Source organism: Odontesthes bonariensis, chromosome 8 (assembly GCF_027942865.1).
Source record: "Odontesthes bonariensis isolate fOdoBon6 chromosome 8, fOdoBon6.hap1, whole genome shotgun sequence".
In the NCBI taxonomy this organism is placed as follows: Eukaryota; Metazoa; Chordata; class Actinopteri; order Atheriniformes; family Atherinopsidae; genus Odontesthes; species Odontesthes bonariensis.
In genome coordinates, this window is record NC_134513.1 from 5,827,874 (window position 1) to 5,843,580 (window position 15,707).

The window sequence follows — 15,707 nt, forward strand, 5'->3', positions numbered from 1 at the left end:
CAGATATGCATGAAACTCAGCCATGAAGGTTCAACACTCTACCCCTGAAGGACAAACACAGTTGCTCATGTTGCAGTAGAGAGTCACATACCAAGGCCACGTGCATCTCTCAGCTCATCGATATCTTTTACCTTGCAAAAACACGCAGGAATACCAATGAGGCTTGGCTCGTTTACAGGCCCAGATGGATTTTACAATATTTTTCCACAGCTGCATTTAAATTAAACTGATATTGATTCCTTTTATGCAACATGCGTGCTCCATGCCTGCCTCATTTCAAAAGCACTTTTTCACAGTTCACGTGGTCCCACCTGGGAGCTGCACTCACAGCTACAGTCTTCTTCAGCCAGCTTCTTATAGTACAGTGAATCTTAACCAATGAGGGTTATAAGCTGTCTAAATCTAAAATGTAATATGCTGTGAGATACCAGTAAGGCTACAATGTAGAGTGGATGACTGGAGGTAAGATGAAATGTGAATTTATCTTCATAAACATGCAATGAAAGAATTAGAGCCAAGGCTCTGTTTCAGTCACGAGGGCTTTAAAAAGTAACTGGCATTCTCATTATGTTGTTATACGTCGAGGCATCAATGTGGGAATATTGAGTATCCGTCACTCTACCTGTCCCACACACAAACAAAAATCAGTTATGCATTGAACAGTTAGACCCTCGGCTCTGACTGAGCCGGGTTTTTGATGAGATGACCTTCGACAGGCGAGATGTGCACTCATGCCTACACACACACACACACATATGTGCACATTGGCCCACACCCAACCGAGCTGCAAGCAGCTAAGCAACTCCTCCATCCGCCTGGAAAAAAGATTGTCTTCATATCACAGCATCATAACTGGGAATTATATGAAGAGATTTTCAGTGGAGGGTAACTGTAACTGTGCTTTTGTGTACACCTTGGTTTAAAAAAAGAAAAATCCCAATTCACTGTGATTTGCTTTTATATTAAGTGGCATCCAGTTCACACGCATTCATATTCTCTATTTTTGTCCTTTTGTCCCAGTTTGTTTTTTTTCTTTGATAAAAAAAAGAACACTGAACACAGAATGACAGATTAAACTAAGTGTGTAAAAACTGAGCTGCATGAGTAACAGTCGCTGGCGGTTTCTGTTTGTGGGGCAGTTTGTTAGTACCTCCAGCAAAAGTGTGTCACATAGAAGCACAGTTCCCCACTAACCTCTTCATGGTTCATCCCTCGTTTTTCCAGGTATGTTACAGTCTGTATGCAGCCTGGAACTCACAAACACAGTTAACTAAATCATACGAACGGTTGCACTGAAATGGTCACAGCTTCCTCTGAACTGCCAGGGCAGGGAGTATTTACAGTCCACAGGGGAAAGCTTATTTTCAGCCTTTCTCTACCTAAATGTTGGTAATTGGCAGATATTTGGCAGAAAAAGTAAGGTGAAACTTTTAATACATTGACAATACAGCCAAATAAATAGTCCTACATCCAGAATTTTACTTAGAATTGAAGAATGAAGGATAGATATTATAAGCACTGGATACTTTTATTTCATTTTTTTTGTTTGCTCCAGTTACACATCCTAAATGTATTTACCACAAATTGAAATTACAGAAAATTTGGTTTTAATAAAATAATTTTTTGGGTGCTTTATTAAAAAAATATTCAAAAGAACCTCTAATAGTGCCATTAAACCGCTGGATTGACACAGATTGGTATGAGTGGTGGAACCATTAACTTCGCATTGAAAAGATCTGGACCACTGAAGCAAATAAAGCCGACACAATGCTGCACCTCTCTGTTATTTGCTTGTAAGTATATATAGAGAAAAACAGGCTGTGATTGTTCAGGATGTCATCGGATAGACGGGGCCAATCACTGTAACAACTTGCATAAGCTTTTACACAATGACAGTCAGGGGCGCAACTACTTTCTGAGGGGTATGCAGACGCATGACCGATTGGTAAATAGACGCAGGGTAAATTTCTGTTTTTTCAAAATTAAACAAATTAACCTACCGAAAATTTAATTTAACCTGTTGGTGGAACAGTCATTTTTGCGTTCCGCCACTAATTCGACTGTGACTGTAGTCTCAGTTTCCTGTTGTCAGCTGACAGGAGCGGCACCCGGTGTGGTCTCCTGCTGCTGCAGCCCATCTTCTTCAAGGTTCCATGTGTTGTGCGTTCAGAGATGGTATTTCATTGAACAAATATTATAATTAGGTTTTAGATATAAGTTGGTGCTTCTGATAGTGTTTAGGCCAGCAGAGAAGGCCTTAAAGGGATAATCCGGCGTAAAATGCACTTTAGATCAATTTACGGGATGTTGGGAGTACATACGTTGAGTTGACATCAAAATCATGTCATTCGGATGTGTTTTGAGAATTTCGATTTGACCGTTTTTAGCTAAAAGTCGTTAGCCTGGAAGTGATGAGGGCATCGAGTATCGCCGCTACAAAACGCTATTTTTATACCTCTTCTACAGCTCCAAACAACATAACACTTACGTGGTAGTGAGTAGAGGGTCCCTAAAGCCAAACAGAAGTGTCCCGAGGTCTTCATGTGGTTGGATATAGAGTCCAGAATTAATTTAATCAAGCCAGTACCTTTCCGGAAATGTTGCTGCTGCAGCTGCCGCTTAAGACCGTGGTGAAGACCTCGGGACACTTCGGTTTAGCTTTAGGGACCCTCTAATCACTACCACGTAAGTGTTATGTTGTTTGGAGCTGTAGAAGAGGTATAAAAATAGCGTTTTGTAGCGGCGATACTCGATGCCCTCATCACTTCCAGGCTAACGACTTTTGGCTAAAAACGGTCAAATCGAAATTCTCAAAACACATCCGAATGACATGATTTTGATGTCAACTCAACGTATGTACTCCCAACACCCCGTAAATTGATCTAAAGTGCATTTTACGCCGGATTATCCCTTTAATGGCCGACGACCAAACACTGGTAAATACTAATCAGTAGAGAGTTGCGAAACAACAGTAACCTATCGTTTTACTAAAGCTACTAGTGTGGGTGGGGGGGGTAACCATTTACGTGCCTCTGTTATTGATCATTTTATTTACACATGCACAAAAGCTGTTAAATAAAGACAATGCCAACTCGAAATTATTTTTGCCCATCTCTTTGGCGCACCCTCTCGTGCAGCGCCCCTACGCGCCACTGATGACAGTAGGCGGTTAATTCATATGCAATGTTTTCACACAGTCTTTAGCATTTGGTGGAAGTTTGCTGATTCATGCAAAAGTAGTGCTGCTTAGGCACCCTTCTTACATTACCTGAATGGGAAGAAGGGCAAAAAGTAATGACAAGAAGGAAAAACATCTAATTTTATCACAGTTTAGCTAGTCAGGGTTGATTTCAAAGGGGTTGTAGGGGAGAGGTCAACAAATTGTCAGCTTGTATAACCCTTTAATGCAGGACACACACGTTACTCATTCATAGAGAACTTGTTTTCCTCAGCTTTAAATGTCAATGATGTACGACGTAACAATGCTTGAACATCATTACATTTGTTTTAACAAGATAGATTTGAAGCTAAATCAAAGACAGCTATGACCAGCTGTCACTTGAGTTAGCAGCTAGTGTACCATGAACATTTAATGGATTCTTAAGTGATTACATTCGAATGCATTTGGTGGTCAATAATGGCACTAAATGCATTTAGCAGCATTTAGATGCCTCAGGGACAGATCAGTGCATATGCTGCTGCTCTTTTAAAACCTTCCTTTGAAAATAAAAAATGTCTGACACACAATCAAGAACTCAATGTTTATTAGGAGGATATTTCACAGTATACGGGATCAAGACTCATGCACTTTTTTTTATCTTGAATAAGAATCTGACAACGTGATTAAGAATGGTAAATGTGCATGTTTTAGGAAAACTAACATGTATTCAGTCACAGCTTGCAAACGTCCGTCTGTTTTAAAATTTTGCAGATTTGCTTTAATTGTTATAAATCTTTTCTTTGATAGAATTTAATATAATTAAAAGTCATTTTCAATCTGGTCACAGCATAGAATTGAATATTAGTTCCTGTCATTACATGTATTTAGTGGTACGGTGATCATAATCTTTTATTGCCCAGAGGTGTCACCTTATGCCCTAGACCACCCCTGCCATTTCAGCATTATCACAGAGGTAAACAATGTGGAAGGACAAAAGCTCGCATGGGTCAGTGTGAGACCAGGGAATGGAGGCAGGCATGGCCTGGCGCATGCTGACCATCAGCACTTCATAAAGCCTCAGAGAAAAGCAGGCGCTGGGGGATTCTGCGGATGGTGCTGGAATAACCTACCCCAGAAACCAAGGCCCTGTGTGAGTGTGTGTGTGTGTGTAAAAGAGGATGAGATAGTTTGTTTTGATTAGGTGGCTGAGTGTGATCCGGTTTGGGGGCTATTGGGGACAAAGAGCTCACTAGTTCTGACTTTTCATTGTGAAGACATGGTGTTAGTGTTGTGAAAGCTCCTCTTACAATAACTTCCAATGTGGTAAATGGCTTCTGATGGAGTCAGCAATTGAACCACGAGGCTGAAAGCACTTGTAGGCTGTGACTGCAGAGCCGCTGGCTATTGGAACAAACCATATTCTTCCCGATTAGAAAGGAGTCAAATGCACACACTGATTTACAGAGTCAGTCAAGGTCATATTTGATCATTTCCCTGGATATAACAGAACCATATCAACAGGACTAGTATGCTATTACCTCACCCAAGTTATTGTCTTTTTAACAATAAACTCCATCAGTCAACTGTATATTTTTCAGTACATTTAACACCCAGCACAGCTTCACTTAAGCTTTTGAAAGAATGCTTTATTTCCACGGCTCATCTGAATTCTCTCGTTACCTTCAAAGCTAAGAAAAGTGCAACATTATCCATTTATTGTGTAAAGCATAATTGTGTATAAGTAAATAATACTTAACTGTGTAAACAGATATGAAACGTGCATGAAACGCATCCCATCTATCAAGGCGCATTAGTCAGGCACCTGTGGTTTTCTGTCCATCATCAAAAAGTCCTGTTTGGGCTTTTGTCCAAATGAATGGCCCGTTTCTCACCTTACATTGGGCTTTTTTATGGAGTAGATCCACTGGTTTGAGGAAGTTTGCCACAAAAGGAGGCATAAGGGGAACAATAGACTCAGCAAACCAAATTTAAGGTTACCAAACTGACAGAAGCAGAGACAAGAAGTCACAGCTGGAAGCCCTTTTTTTTTACTCAGAGTCAGCCCTTTCTTCAGATTTCTTCAGATGCCTACATGGACAACTCAGAGGTTAGAAAAGTCAGGTTCTCTTGGCGTCTAACACTTCTATGTGGTATCCTCTAGCTATCCATTTTTTTATGTCATCAACATGCCAAAAACACTCAATGTAGCAAATAGACAAAGAAAACAATTTCCAGCTCATACAGACTTAACTTTTGCACTTACCCATCATTGCAGGATCTTTTGTTAAAGTATTGCGAGCCATGAACGTAAAGTTCTTACCTCAGGCACTGGACGCACAAAGGCTGTTGTTTGGTGTTGTGAGCAGTGATCTATGAGCTTTCTGACCGTTTTTGTATTTGCTTACAACTTGTAGTCCCTGTCGTCCCTTTTCTCTGTCGTATCAGCAGCCCACTAATTGGAGTTTGGTGTGTTATTTCAGCTGCTGGTATTATTTAGATTAGTCTTTTGTCAAAGTTTCCAGTTTAAAAGACGTTCAGATGCATGTTCCCCCTCCGGATACTCAGAGTGGAAAACAAAATGCAACGTCTGCTTTCTCAAATGTCAGCACTTAAGCAGCAGGGATGTGGGATTCAGTAGTATACAGCAGTGAAAAAAAGGATCTACAGGTTTTACTCTACAAACTTAGTATTATGTTACTGTGTATCTGTAATGTGCAAATAGTGTTGAATTACAGATAACAGAACTTACACTCCAGTGTAGCTGAAAGCAGTTGGACTAGATCCATTGTCTCATAAATATCTCTCTCACTGTGATTTGATGTGACTGGAGATGATTGTGTTTTCCATCCCTTCCTGGAGTTCTCCTCCTGCTTTCCTTTTCCTCCCCCCTCATCTGTCTGGTCAGGCTGTCATCCCTCAGTGTCTCTAAGTGTGACTGAAGGCTGTGTGACCAACTTAGCAAGTTGCTTCAGGTTTGCTAACAGAGGGGCAGAGGGACTTTTGGGTTTGTGTCAGCATGTGTCACGTCACTTTTATGTCGTTGAGAGATGTTGGCTGTTTTTATCCGGGTTATTTCGGTGAGAGCAAAGAGGAGAGCAGGGTCTTGGTCAAAGAGTCTGAATCGAATTAAATGGCTGTTATTTTCAAAGGGACTGAAGCTTTGCTTGACAAGTTATGCAGAGATCAAAGAAAATGGATTGTATCTACTTGATACAGAATATCAAGTTATTGCCAAAAGATCAAAACCAGAAAACCTGTAGTCTGACTCTGTTAATGTGCAAAAATGAGGCGACTATGAATCATCTTAACTTGTGGCAAGAGAGCTGAAAAATATATTCACCAAAATTGAAACTATTTCTTGAAGCTGACAGGAATATGTAAGGGCTGCTCTAACAATGAGGGACACATACAGCAAAATAAAAGTAACACACTAAATGATCATTTTATTAATTCATGTTGCCTGCAACAAGCCAGTCGTGATTCATTGCCACTGTGATGTCACCCATTTGTAAACTACGGTTTCAAAAGCACCCATACTGTATTTGGACACGAGATTGTTAGCAATATGTATCCCAAATTAGCCTACCTTTTTACTGTGGTTTTAAGAAATATTCTGACTGTCCCTCGCCGTCCTAACACTAAAGTTGTGTTTTTGTGTTGGAAACAATTAGGAAAACAACATTTACTCATCAAATTTATCACAATGAAGTTAATAAGAAAATATAATAATCTACAAACTAATTAAAGCAAGCTAACAAACTCAGCAAAACTGCTCTTGGGGAATATAGTGCTTTCTTCTTACTGGCAAAGTACAATAGAAAAAAAAACTTTTAAACCCCATCAAAAAGGCTTTTAAATGCATTGGGAAGGTGTTTAACCTGCGTCAAATGACAGCAATCGTTGCAGTATTTATCGAGTCCGGCTCCTATCGGCATTGATGGAAGCACAAAACATGGGTGCACAATGCTGTGTTTGAGACTATAAATCAAATCAAAATCAAATCAAATCAAATGTATTTATATAGAACATTTCATGTACAAACAATTCAAAGTGCTTTACATAAAATAAAAGAAATAAAAGAATTGCAGCAGGGAGTGTAAGAAGCATTAAAAATACATAAAAGAATATAAAGAGAAACAAATAAAATAATTTAAATGAATTTAAAAACAAGCAACAGTCTAGATAAGTTAAAAGATATTTCATGCATAGACACATGAGAACAGAAATGTCTTTAACCTGGATTTAAAAATGTCTACATTTGGTGAAAGTTTAATCTCCACTGGCAGTTTGTTCCACTTGTTTGCAGCATAACAGCTAAATGCTGCTTCTCCATGTTTAGTCTGGACTCTAAGAAAGACAACAGCTTGCTTTTCATTACAGAAATACAAGTTTACCAACCTGAACATCTTACGTGAAGGCTCTGAGAAGGACTTGCATGCAAGACAACTGGCTGCTCATTCTCAGCTCCATTGGCTGACTTTAACGGTCAACTAAAAACATATAGTCTAATTATCTCAGATGCTGAGACGATTAGACAATGTCCAACACAGCTTTTAGAATAAAGCATAAAGAAGACATTCCTTAAATTATCTGAGTTGTCTTTGTCTTAGACTTATGCCCAACACAGCCTTCAAAGTGCAGTGTATTGCCATTCCTTTACTGTGGCATTGTTACAGAGTTGTCCCCTGGGAGGTTCTGTAGTGGCAGTTCCTTGACAGATTGGAACATATTATAGTCTCAAGAGTACTGAGGATAAACATACCACTTCTGGCAATGGAAAATGATTTAATTAGCTTGTTTTAGTGGGTTTCACCTATGTTTAAAAAAAGAATAAACAAGTTACGTTTAAACCTCAAGTAAAAACGTCATAACAGTCATGAATCAAAGAAATGTGCTTGCGACTTCAGGTCACTAGTCAATGAAGCTTCTGGTGTATGTTCGCCGAACGACTTGTCAGTCAGACATGTCAATAAGCCAAAACAGCCTCTTTTAGACGCTAAATATTTCATTAATGAATGGATTTGATCAAAAATGACACATTTGTCTTTAATCAGAACATGAAAAAAAGAATTGAATCTTAAAGTTATAGAAATACCAATCGGATGAAGAAAAACAGATGACATACTTCTTTTTGTTATTAATGAGTGAACAAAAACTAGGCCAACATTCAGAAGCAGTGTGTGAAAAATGTATTTATTTATAGAGATTTGTTGGTACATGTTTATGCACATTACAGTCTTGGACTGGAGCATTGCAACACCTCGATGCTGTTCTTCTTCAGCCATTCTTTTTTAGATGTCTTGCTGTGCCGGGTATCGTTGGCATGCTGCATTCCACACTTTTAACCAAGCTTTAGCTGTTGTCCCGCACAGTTACACTCAACACGGCTCTTCCATGCTTTGTTTTCTATAAGGGCCACTATCCCCTCACTGTAGGCTGCTTATCATCACAGCATGTGTGAGGCTGCTATGGCACAGACATGACACACAACTCCACTGTGTGTGTCTGTGTTCATTGTATTGAACTGATTTAGCCGATGGTTTTATCCAGAGTGACTTACATGTAAGAAGTAAGGAGAAATATAGGGTGCTCACTGAACAGAATGAGTTTGAAACAGACTTTTAGTTCAGAAGGGTTTGAATGTCTTTAGGGAGAGGTAAAGAATTAGTGCTTTGAAGCTCAGCTCCGCTCAGTGGATGAAACAAAAAAATAGATCTGTAAATCCATACTCACGGTTTATGAAAATGCTCATGTATTCTTTATTATTGACACAGAATGTGATCCGTGCGCTCAAATGAGATATGATTCATTTTGTCAATGTTGTGCTGGACTTTCAAATTACTTTATTGAATACTGTGTTGGTGTGTGTATGCTGCTCTTGGGAGTTGTTTAAAATCAGTGCTCTGCAATGTTTCCACGTCACCGTATCGTACTGGCTTGGCTCAGTTGGAACCTCAGCGGAGGTAGCACCCAAAAAACAAGCATCAAAAAGTATCAGTTGCGACTGCAACGTGTCCAGGTCCTGTGGATGCAAAACAGGCCCAAATCATAATCCCTCCACTACCGTGCTTGACTGTTAGCATGAGGTGTTTGCGCTGATATACTGTGTTTGCACCTTTGCCAACCTGAGCCACACCGCCATTCGTTTTTCATCCTAGTTACGGTCAAGGAGGGGCTGGAGCCTGTCCCGTCAGGCGAGAGTCACTTTACACCCTGGACAGGTTGCTAGTCTATCGCAGAGCCAACAAGGCGACAAACAAGGCAACAAGGCTGAGTACTCCACACAGAAAGACCCCAGCCAAGGTTTAAACACGAAACTACCGTGCAGCCCGGTCTTGTTCGGTCTTTTTCCATCTCTTCCGCAGTTTCTCTGTGCATTGCACGGTCTGACCTCGGGATGCACTTGTTGTTGGATAATCTTTCTAACTGTAGAATTATATACTCCAAATTGCCCTTATCCTTCCTGGATTGATGGGCAGCAACAATTGCTTCTCTGAGATCATTGATGATGTCTTTACTCATTTTTGTGTGTTAACACACGACTGAATACTCCAGACCGGTAAACTGACGAAACCTCTGGTGTTATAGAGATGCTCACACTTGCTGATGAACAATTAATTGTGTGTATTTGATTAGCAGCACCTGGCTGCAGCTTATCCTGCTAAATCCTGTGGAAGCGGTAGGGCTACACTTAGTTTTCGCACTCTGCTTCTTCCTTTTTTTGTTAAATAGATAATTACACAGTGTAATATATCATCTAATATTGTTGAATATATACTTTCCTCTTACCATGACTGCATGAGGAATTTCTGAAGAAGAGTGAGAGAGAGGATGTGCTGGTGGATCGTTGCTCCATCTGCGGAAACTGCAGCTACTCAGTGCTAACTGTAAATGCTCAGAATATATGTTAACACAGAGAAATTACCCATCATTGATTTGATAATACACTGCATAAAGCTCACGGGCTTGTTTCACAGGCAAACACAATGACACAGCCAATTAGAGGAGGGAAAACAGAACAGGGGAAATATCACATGATCAAGAGGGAGCGGTAGAGTTCAGTTTTAATCTTTTTCAGTGAGAGGAAACAAGAGTAAGACGATAAATGACCTTAATAACAGTAATTCTACTCATTCTGAGTCCTCTATGTTATCATCATCTCTGCTTTTTGTTATTTGCAGCCTGTGAGAAAATGAGCAATGAAATTTTAATTTAGCTCATTTAGCTTTAGGTTGAATGTAAGACTGTGCATGTGTGTGTAATCTGAGGAGAATGTTGCCGCCAGAGCAATGTCTTTCGCCATGCTGCACAGTACAGCCTCATGGCACAGCCTTTAATGGTGCAAAATTCACACAACAGGCTTCAGAAATACATTAACATATGTGTGATTATGTAAAAACAAGATCTGAAAGAGTGTTTTCCTTGTCACTTATAGGGTAAAAGTTCAGTTTGATGGTTCTGGGATCACGTAACTCACAAGCTTTGATGAGTTTTTATCACGAACATCCAAAAAATGTTCCAGTTGAAACTTTTTTTCTTTTTTTCAACGTATTTTGAATTATGGAAATGCTGACATTTCCACGCGGTAGCTAGATTTATGTATTTGGACTATTTCCTGTTTGTATCCATGCTTACGGGGTTCATCTGTGTTTCTTTTTTTATTCTATTTATTTACTTCAAATTCCCCAGGCCGTGTTCTCTCTGGAGATGTTGTCCAGTTCAGACATAAAAACGGCCAAATAGAACAGATAAAATACTTCGACTTCCATTTCAGGAGTTTTTGAAAAAAAATGCAATTTGTGCTGAAAGAATAGCGTGTCAAATTGGGAATAGTATCTATTTGCTTTCCATCAAAGAGATAAGAAATTTTCTTCTCCTCTGTCTTCTGAATATGCAGCCAAAGCAAGCGGCTGCTGTGTTTAACTTAAAGACTGGGAAAAGGAATCTAAAGGAAAAAGGAAACAGAATCCAGCTGCCAGGATGGTATAAGCTCATGAAAGCCATTTTCCGACATCTTCACATTTGTCCATTCATATTTACATTAAAATACTCCAGAACTACAGCTGGGTAGAGCATGCAGGGCAGGATTGAAATGGTACAATTTGGAAATCACATTGTTGGTAATTCCATTACGTTTTACTTATTTGCAATATCAAGGAAAGAGTAGAAAGAAGTACACAGTCAGCAGATGAGAGTATGATGCATCAAATATCACATGGGACACACTCATTTGGAATGAGCTGTCAGGACATTTACCTGCTGTGTTCAAACATTGGCCCATATGGATGTGATCAGACTTTGTACCAGGGAGCTGACAGCGTGAATCTCCCACAGTCAGAGTAGAGTATTTGCAGTCTTACATAAAGCCCCGCCAGATAATGTCTGGAGAATTTCCGGCTTGCAGCGCATGCACATGTGAAAACTGCTTCATTTAAGAAGTCCTACAGCAAGCAAGCCCACTGACACAAGGCTAATCTGTGACATTCATTAGTTCCTCCAAGATCATCAGAATTTAATGTCATTACAGTCATTTTTCTTGCAAATTTAAACTAAATCTGTTAGAAATTGTTTAATGCTACATTTACACTGATATTTTGTGCAGTTTAGCTTTGGAGATATCTCATTGTTGTATTATTTAGTTTAGTTTTTGTCATGCACAACATTTAACATTTTTTTGCCCCATTTTTCCCCACCTCTTTCCACAAATAAAGCACTTTCCCACTGCAATTTTTTCTCTTCATCCTCTTCCTTTTCACTCATTTGTTGGCCAACATTATCGTCAATCTCCATCATTTCATGCCATCTCTTTTTGTTGCTCATTTCCTTTTGGATAAAAACTCCACTGAGTTAGTTGAAATGGACTTTTGAGTGGGAAAACCACTTGGAGGTCAAACATAATGCAGTACTGCTACTGTCGCTGTGGGGGCGGCTATATCTGCTGCAGCTGCATGGAACATTATTGGAATTAATCTGAGGAGGGGGTATTACATTTACATGATCATATTGCCATTTTTCACAATGAGATTAAGAGATTTAGCATGCATGAACTGCATCTAATGCTTCATGTGATGTTGCTCTCTCCCTCCCTGCTTTCCGTCGCCTTGTGAGAGTAATATCCAATGGGACGTGTCAGCGTAATTAGCTGTGTCCTGGGGTTGTATCAGCTCACACTTACTGCCTTGCTCAGCTGGATAAAATCTTCGCGAGTATTCATTACCTCACTCTTTCTCTCCATGCCATCAGATGTGCTTCCTCTCCTGCAGAGTGGTGACTGGTCTAAGTCTAGCCTGATAGTTTCACCTTCAGATGCCTTTGGGGGCTTCAGCCCCCTGCGCATATGTCACTTTCTTCATTTATGTAAGCTGTGACGGTGTGTGTAGAATAATGCAGAGGTGCGCGTGTTAGTCATGAATAATGAAGAGTTCATAGACGCAAATTGCACACTGCATCACCACAACTTCCCTCTCAGGCTGCTGAAAGAGGTTGTTGAGACTCTTTGGCCACGTTAAATAAACCAGCTCATAGTTTTGGCCCAGTTTAGTCATCCTGTTTTCCAATGAAAATAGTAATGATTTGTCAAAGGAATGCTTTTCAGTGATCAACATGGAGACATGCTGTAATGTGCAACCGGTGCACCATAAAAGACAAAGTAAACCAAACTTAACCAAAGGCGTATTTGTAATAAAACCTAAACGATATTTAATGTGTTGCTTTTGAGATGTCCTAAGCTAACTCGCTCACAAATTGATGTTGCATTGCCTATATTTGGGTGAACATTTGTTTGCATGTTGGACGAATTTCTGTACAGGATGTACAAAGGGACTTGTGTGCAGATAAGTGACCCCAGCACATTGACATGAAACACACAGGTTTCTCTGTTCAAACTTCTGGATGAAATAAAAACATTATTTACCTGTTATGTAGCAGCTAGGGTTTGCACTAAGCAGGGATTTACATAGAAGTAGATGGAAGACTGAGTTGTGTACTGACCAGAGCATGCGTTTCTAATGCTTGAGCAGTGGATGCAATGAAGAGCTATAATGAAGAGAGGCTGTTGCTTTAAAGCTCTCTTTCTGATAAGGTGGGCACAGTGTGTGGAAATGCTGCGTTTGAACACTGTTTGTGCCCCATGCAAATATATTTTCACGATAGTCAGACAGCCTAATCCAAGAAATGATTTGCAAGATACAAATTTAAGGTCTAAATCGTTTGTGAGTGTAAATTGCTGTCCGGCTCAGTGTGGGTTTCTACCTTGCTAGTGACGGGTGGAGCAGTATTCCAGTTGGAGGGCAATGTCATGAGAGCAAAAATTGTACATTTCTTCATTTTGGTCTTTGATTTTTCCATCGAAGGAAAAAGAGAGTCTATGGCAGATTATAGAAAATTGTATTTCCTCTCCATAGGAAGCTAATATGTATAATTCCTGCATATAGTACACAATTCCTTATGTCAGTGGTGCAATAATATTAGAAAGTAATAAATTCAAGCCTACAAATGCATGTGTGACAGTTTACACACAAAGAGTGCATAACAAAGAAAACCAAACATACATCATTTCTTCTCCCCATGGTGCAGTGTTTACAAGAGCCCATAAATACCAACATGATTTTGTGCATTTGTGACGCATCAGTCGGCATCCCTTTGTGATCCACCACACAGCAGAAGCCAGTGCTTATGGGTCTGCATCCATATGACACACTGCCAAGGATGGTTCCGCTGATGTGATGTGTTTGTGCATGCGGGAGCCAATCTGCATATAGCTCGATCTTCAAAAATGTTTTATTTATTTATTTATTTATTTTCCCAGGCCAGTGCAGTCACGTGTCATATGTTTACAGGCAAGCACGTGCACGACAAGGTTGCTCAGCTGTGAACATGGGCTGTATGAGTGGCTGTTGGCTCTGGTAAAGACAGCTAACTCAATTAACTAAAAACTAAAAGAATAAAGGATACAGCCCATCAGTTTTGTCAACCCCACAGCTCGGTAGAAGCCTAGTTTAACAGTCATTACAAAATTAAGTCAGTCTTGTGCTAATGTTAAGCAACTATGCCTTGGTTTGTTCTTTATCAGCAGAAAATGTAAATAACAGGAAGGGACAGAACTGTGTACAATTCTTAGCTGTTTAAGTTACAAGAACAGGGATCAGGTTTGTTTTGACTTGTTCTCCTGCCAGAGTCTTTATGCTGGCAGAATGATCCACCACACAAGCCGCTTGCAGTGTTTTTCTTAGGCCATGTCACACTAGGTACTGAGTCACAAGAAACTAAATATACAACTAAGAAAAACCCTCCACTCGTTCAGACTAAATATTTACGCCCTCTTAACTGCAGTTAGTTTTATAGTTTATACCATTTACCATTAAAGACACCGTTTGCAGCCATGCATATGTACTGCAGCAGCAACATTTCTTGCTGTCACCTAATCCTAATACATTGCTAACGCTACCCCTGCTTTTTTTTATTCAAAAGCTAAATTGGAAGGTCTACCCAAGCTCATAAGGCAATACTAATGAACAATGAAAAAGATTAACCCTAAAGAAATCGTTTATATCTAATTTGTAAGAGGTAAAAAAAATGTTTTAAAGTCCTTCTGACTTCATATTTTCACCTGCCTGCCAAAAAGGTAGATTTGTCAACATTTCAAAGTTGATTTCTCTAAAGTTAACAGGCATATTTATGTGTGTGCATGAAGATGTCACAAGAGGATTGGAATACTTGACAAGAATATGGGTCTTACAGTTTGCAAAGCAAAACGAGTTAAGAATATTGTGTTTTCAACTCCTTTTTTTTTTGCTTCTTTGTATAGAGTGGATTGGTTTTCTTGATTCTGCTTCTGAACCTGGAGAAAAGATCATTATCGTCACACGGACACACTAGAACATGGACAGGAATAGGAAGTGGGAGCCAGGCTTTGGAGCTGTGTTATTGATACTCATGAGTCACATGACTTCAGCGCTTGAAGTGCCTCTTGATCGTGAGTATCATCTTCATTGAAATGACATTTAATTGTACTGATTGATATGAGACATGATATTTCACATGTGTAACTTGTGGAAATACTTCATGCTCTGTGGATAAGAAATGGACATTTCAGTCAGTGCTATCTTGTTGTGAGGTAAACTTAACATATTTGCATCCATATACAAGACAGAGAGAGTCTTCTTTTATTTCCTGTTTGCATGTTTCAGCAACGTTTCTTCCATTTATTGCACCAGCTTAACCAAGAAATAAAAATTCACCTGAACCTGCTGTTTGTTCTTTTCTAAACTAACACCTTTCCTCAATATTCTATTACTGTGGTACGGCTTGTCACTGTGGACAATAAGCTAAAGTACTGGAAGGATGTAAGTTGGCCCAAACACTGCTGTGCCTTCTGCTGTGCGGTTTTTGCTCTTGAGATGTTTTCATTAACCTTTGTGTGGTTTTAAGCCATGATGTGCATGCAGTAATTTCAGCGCTCTAACTGTGTTAAATGCCTTGCTTGGCTTGGAGTGTTTGTTAGTAGATGTCAGTTCATGTGATGGTAAGTGTTCAGCTCAGGGGTGAG

General features: G+C 39.6%; 1 protein-coding gene across 11 annotated transcripts in view; it reads left to right on the plus strand.

Moving 5' to 3' along the window:
- nrcama (neuronal cell adhesion molecule a) overlaps nucleotides 1-15,707 on the plus strand; it is a 62,725-nt gene that overhangs the window by 24,314 nt on the left and 22,704 nt on the right. For 10 of the 11 annotated variants that reach the window (XM_075471431.1, XM_075471434.1, XM_075471437.1 and 7 more), the window contains exons 3-4: nucleotides 14,967-15,134; nucleotides 15,487-15,504. In XM_075471431.1, the coding sequence (XP_075327546.1) occupies nucleotides 15,041-15,134; nucleotides 15,487-15,504 (112 nt within the window). In that variant the 5' untranslated portion in view covers nucleotides 14,967-15,040. The remainder of the gene's footprint in view (nucleotides 1-14,966; nucleotides 15,135-15,486; nucleotides 15,505-15,707) is intronic. The other variant, XM_075471442.1, reaches the window with a different exon arrangement.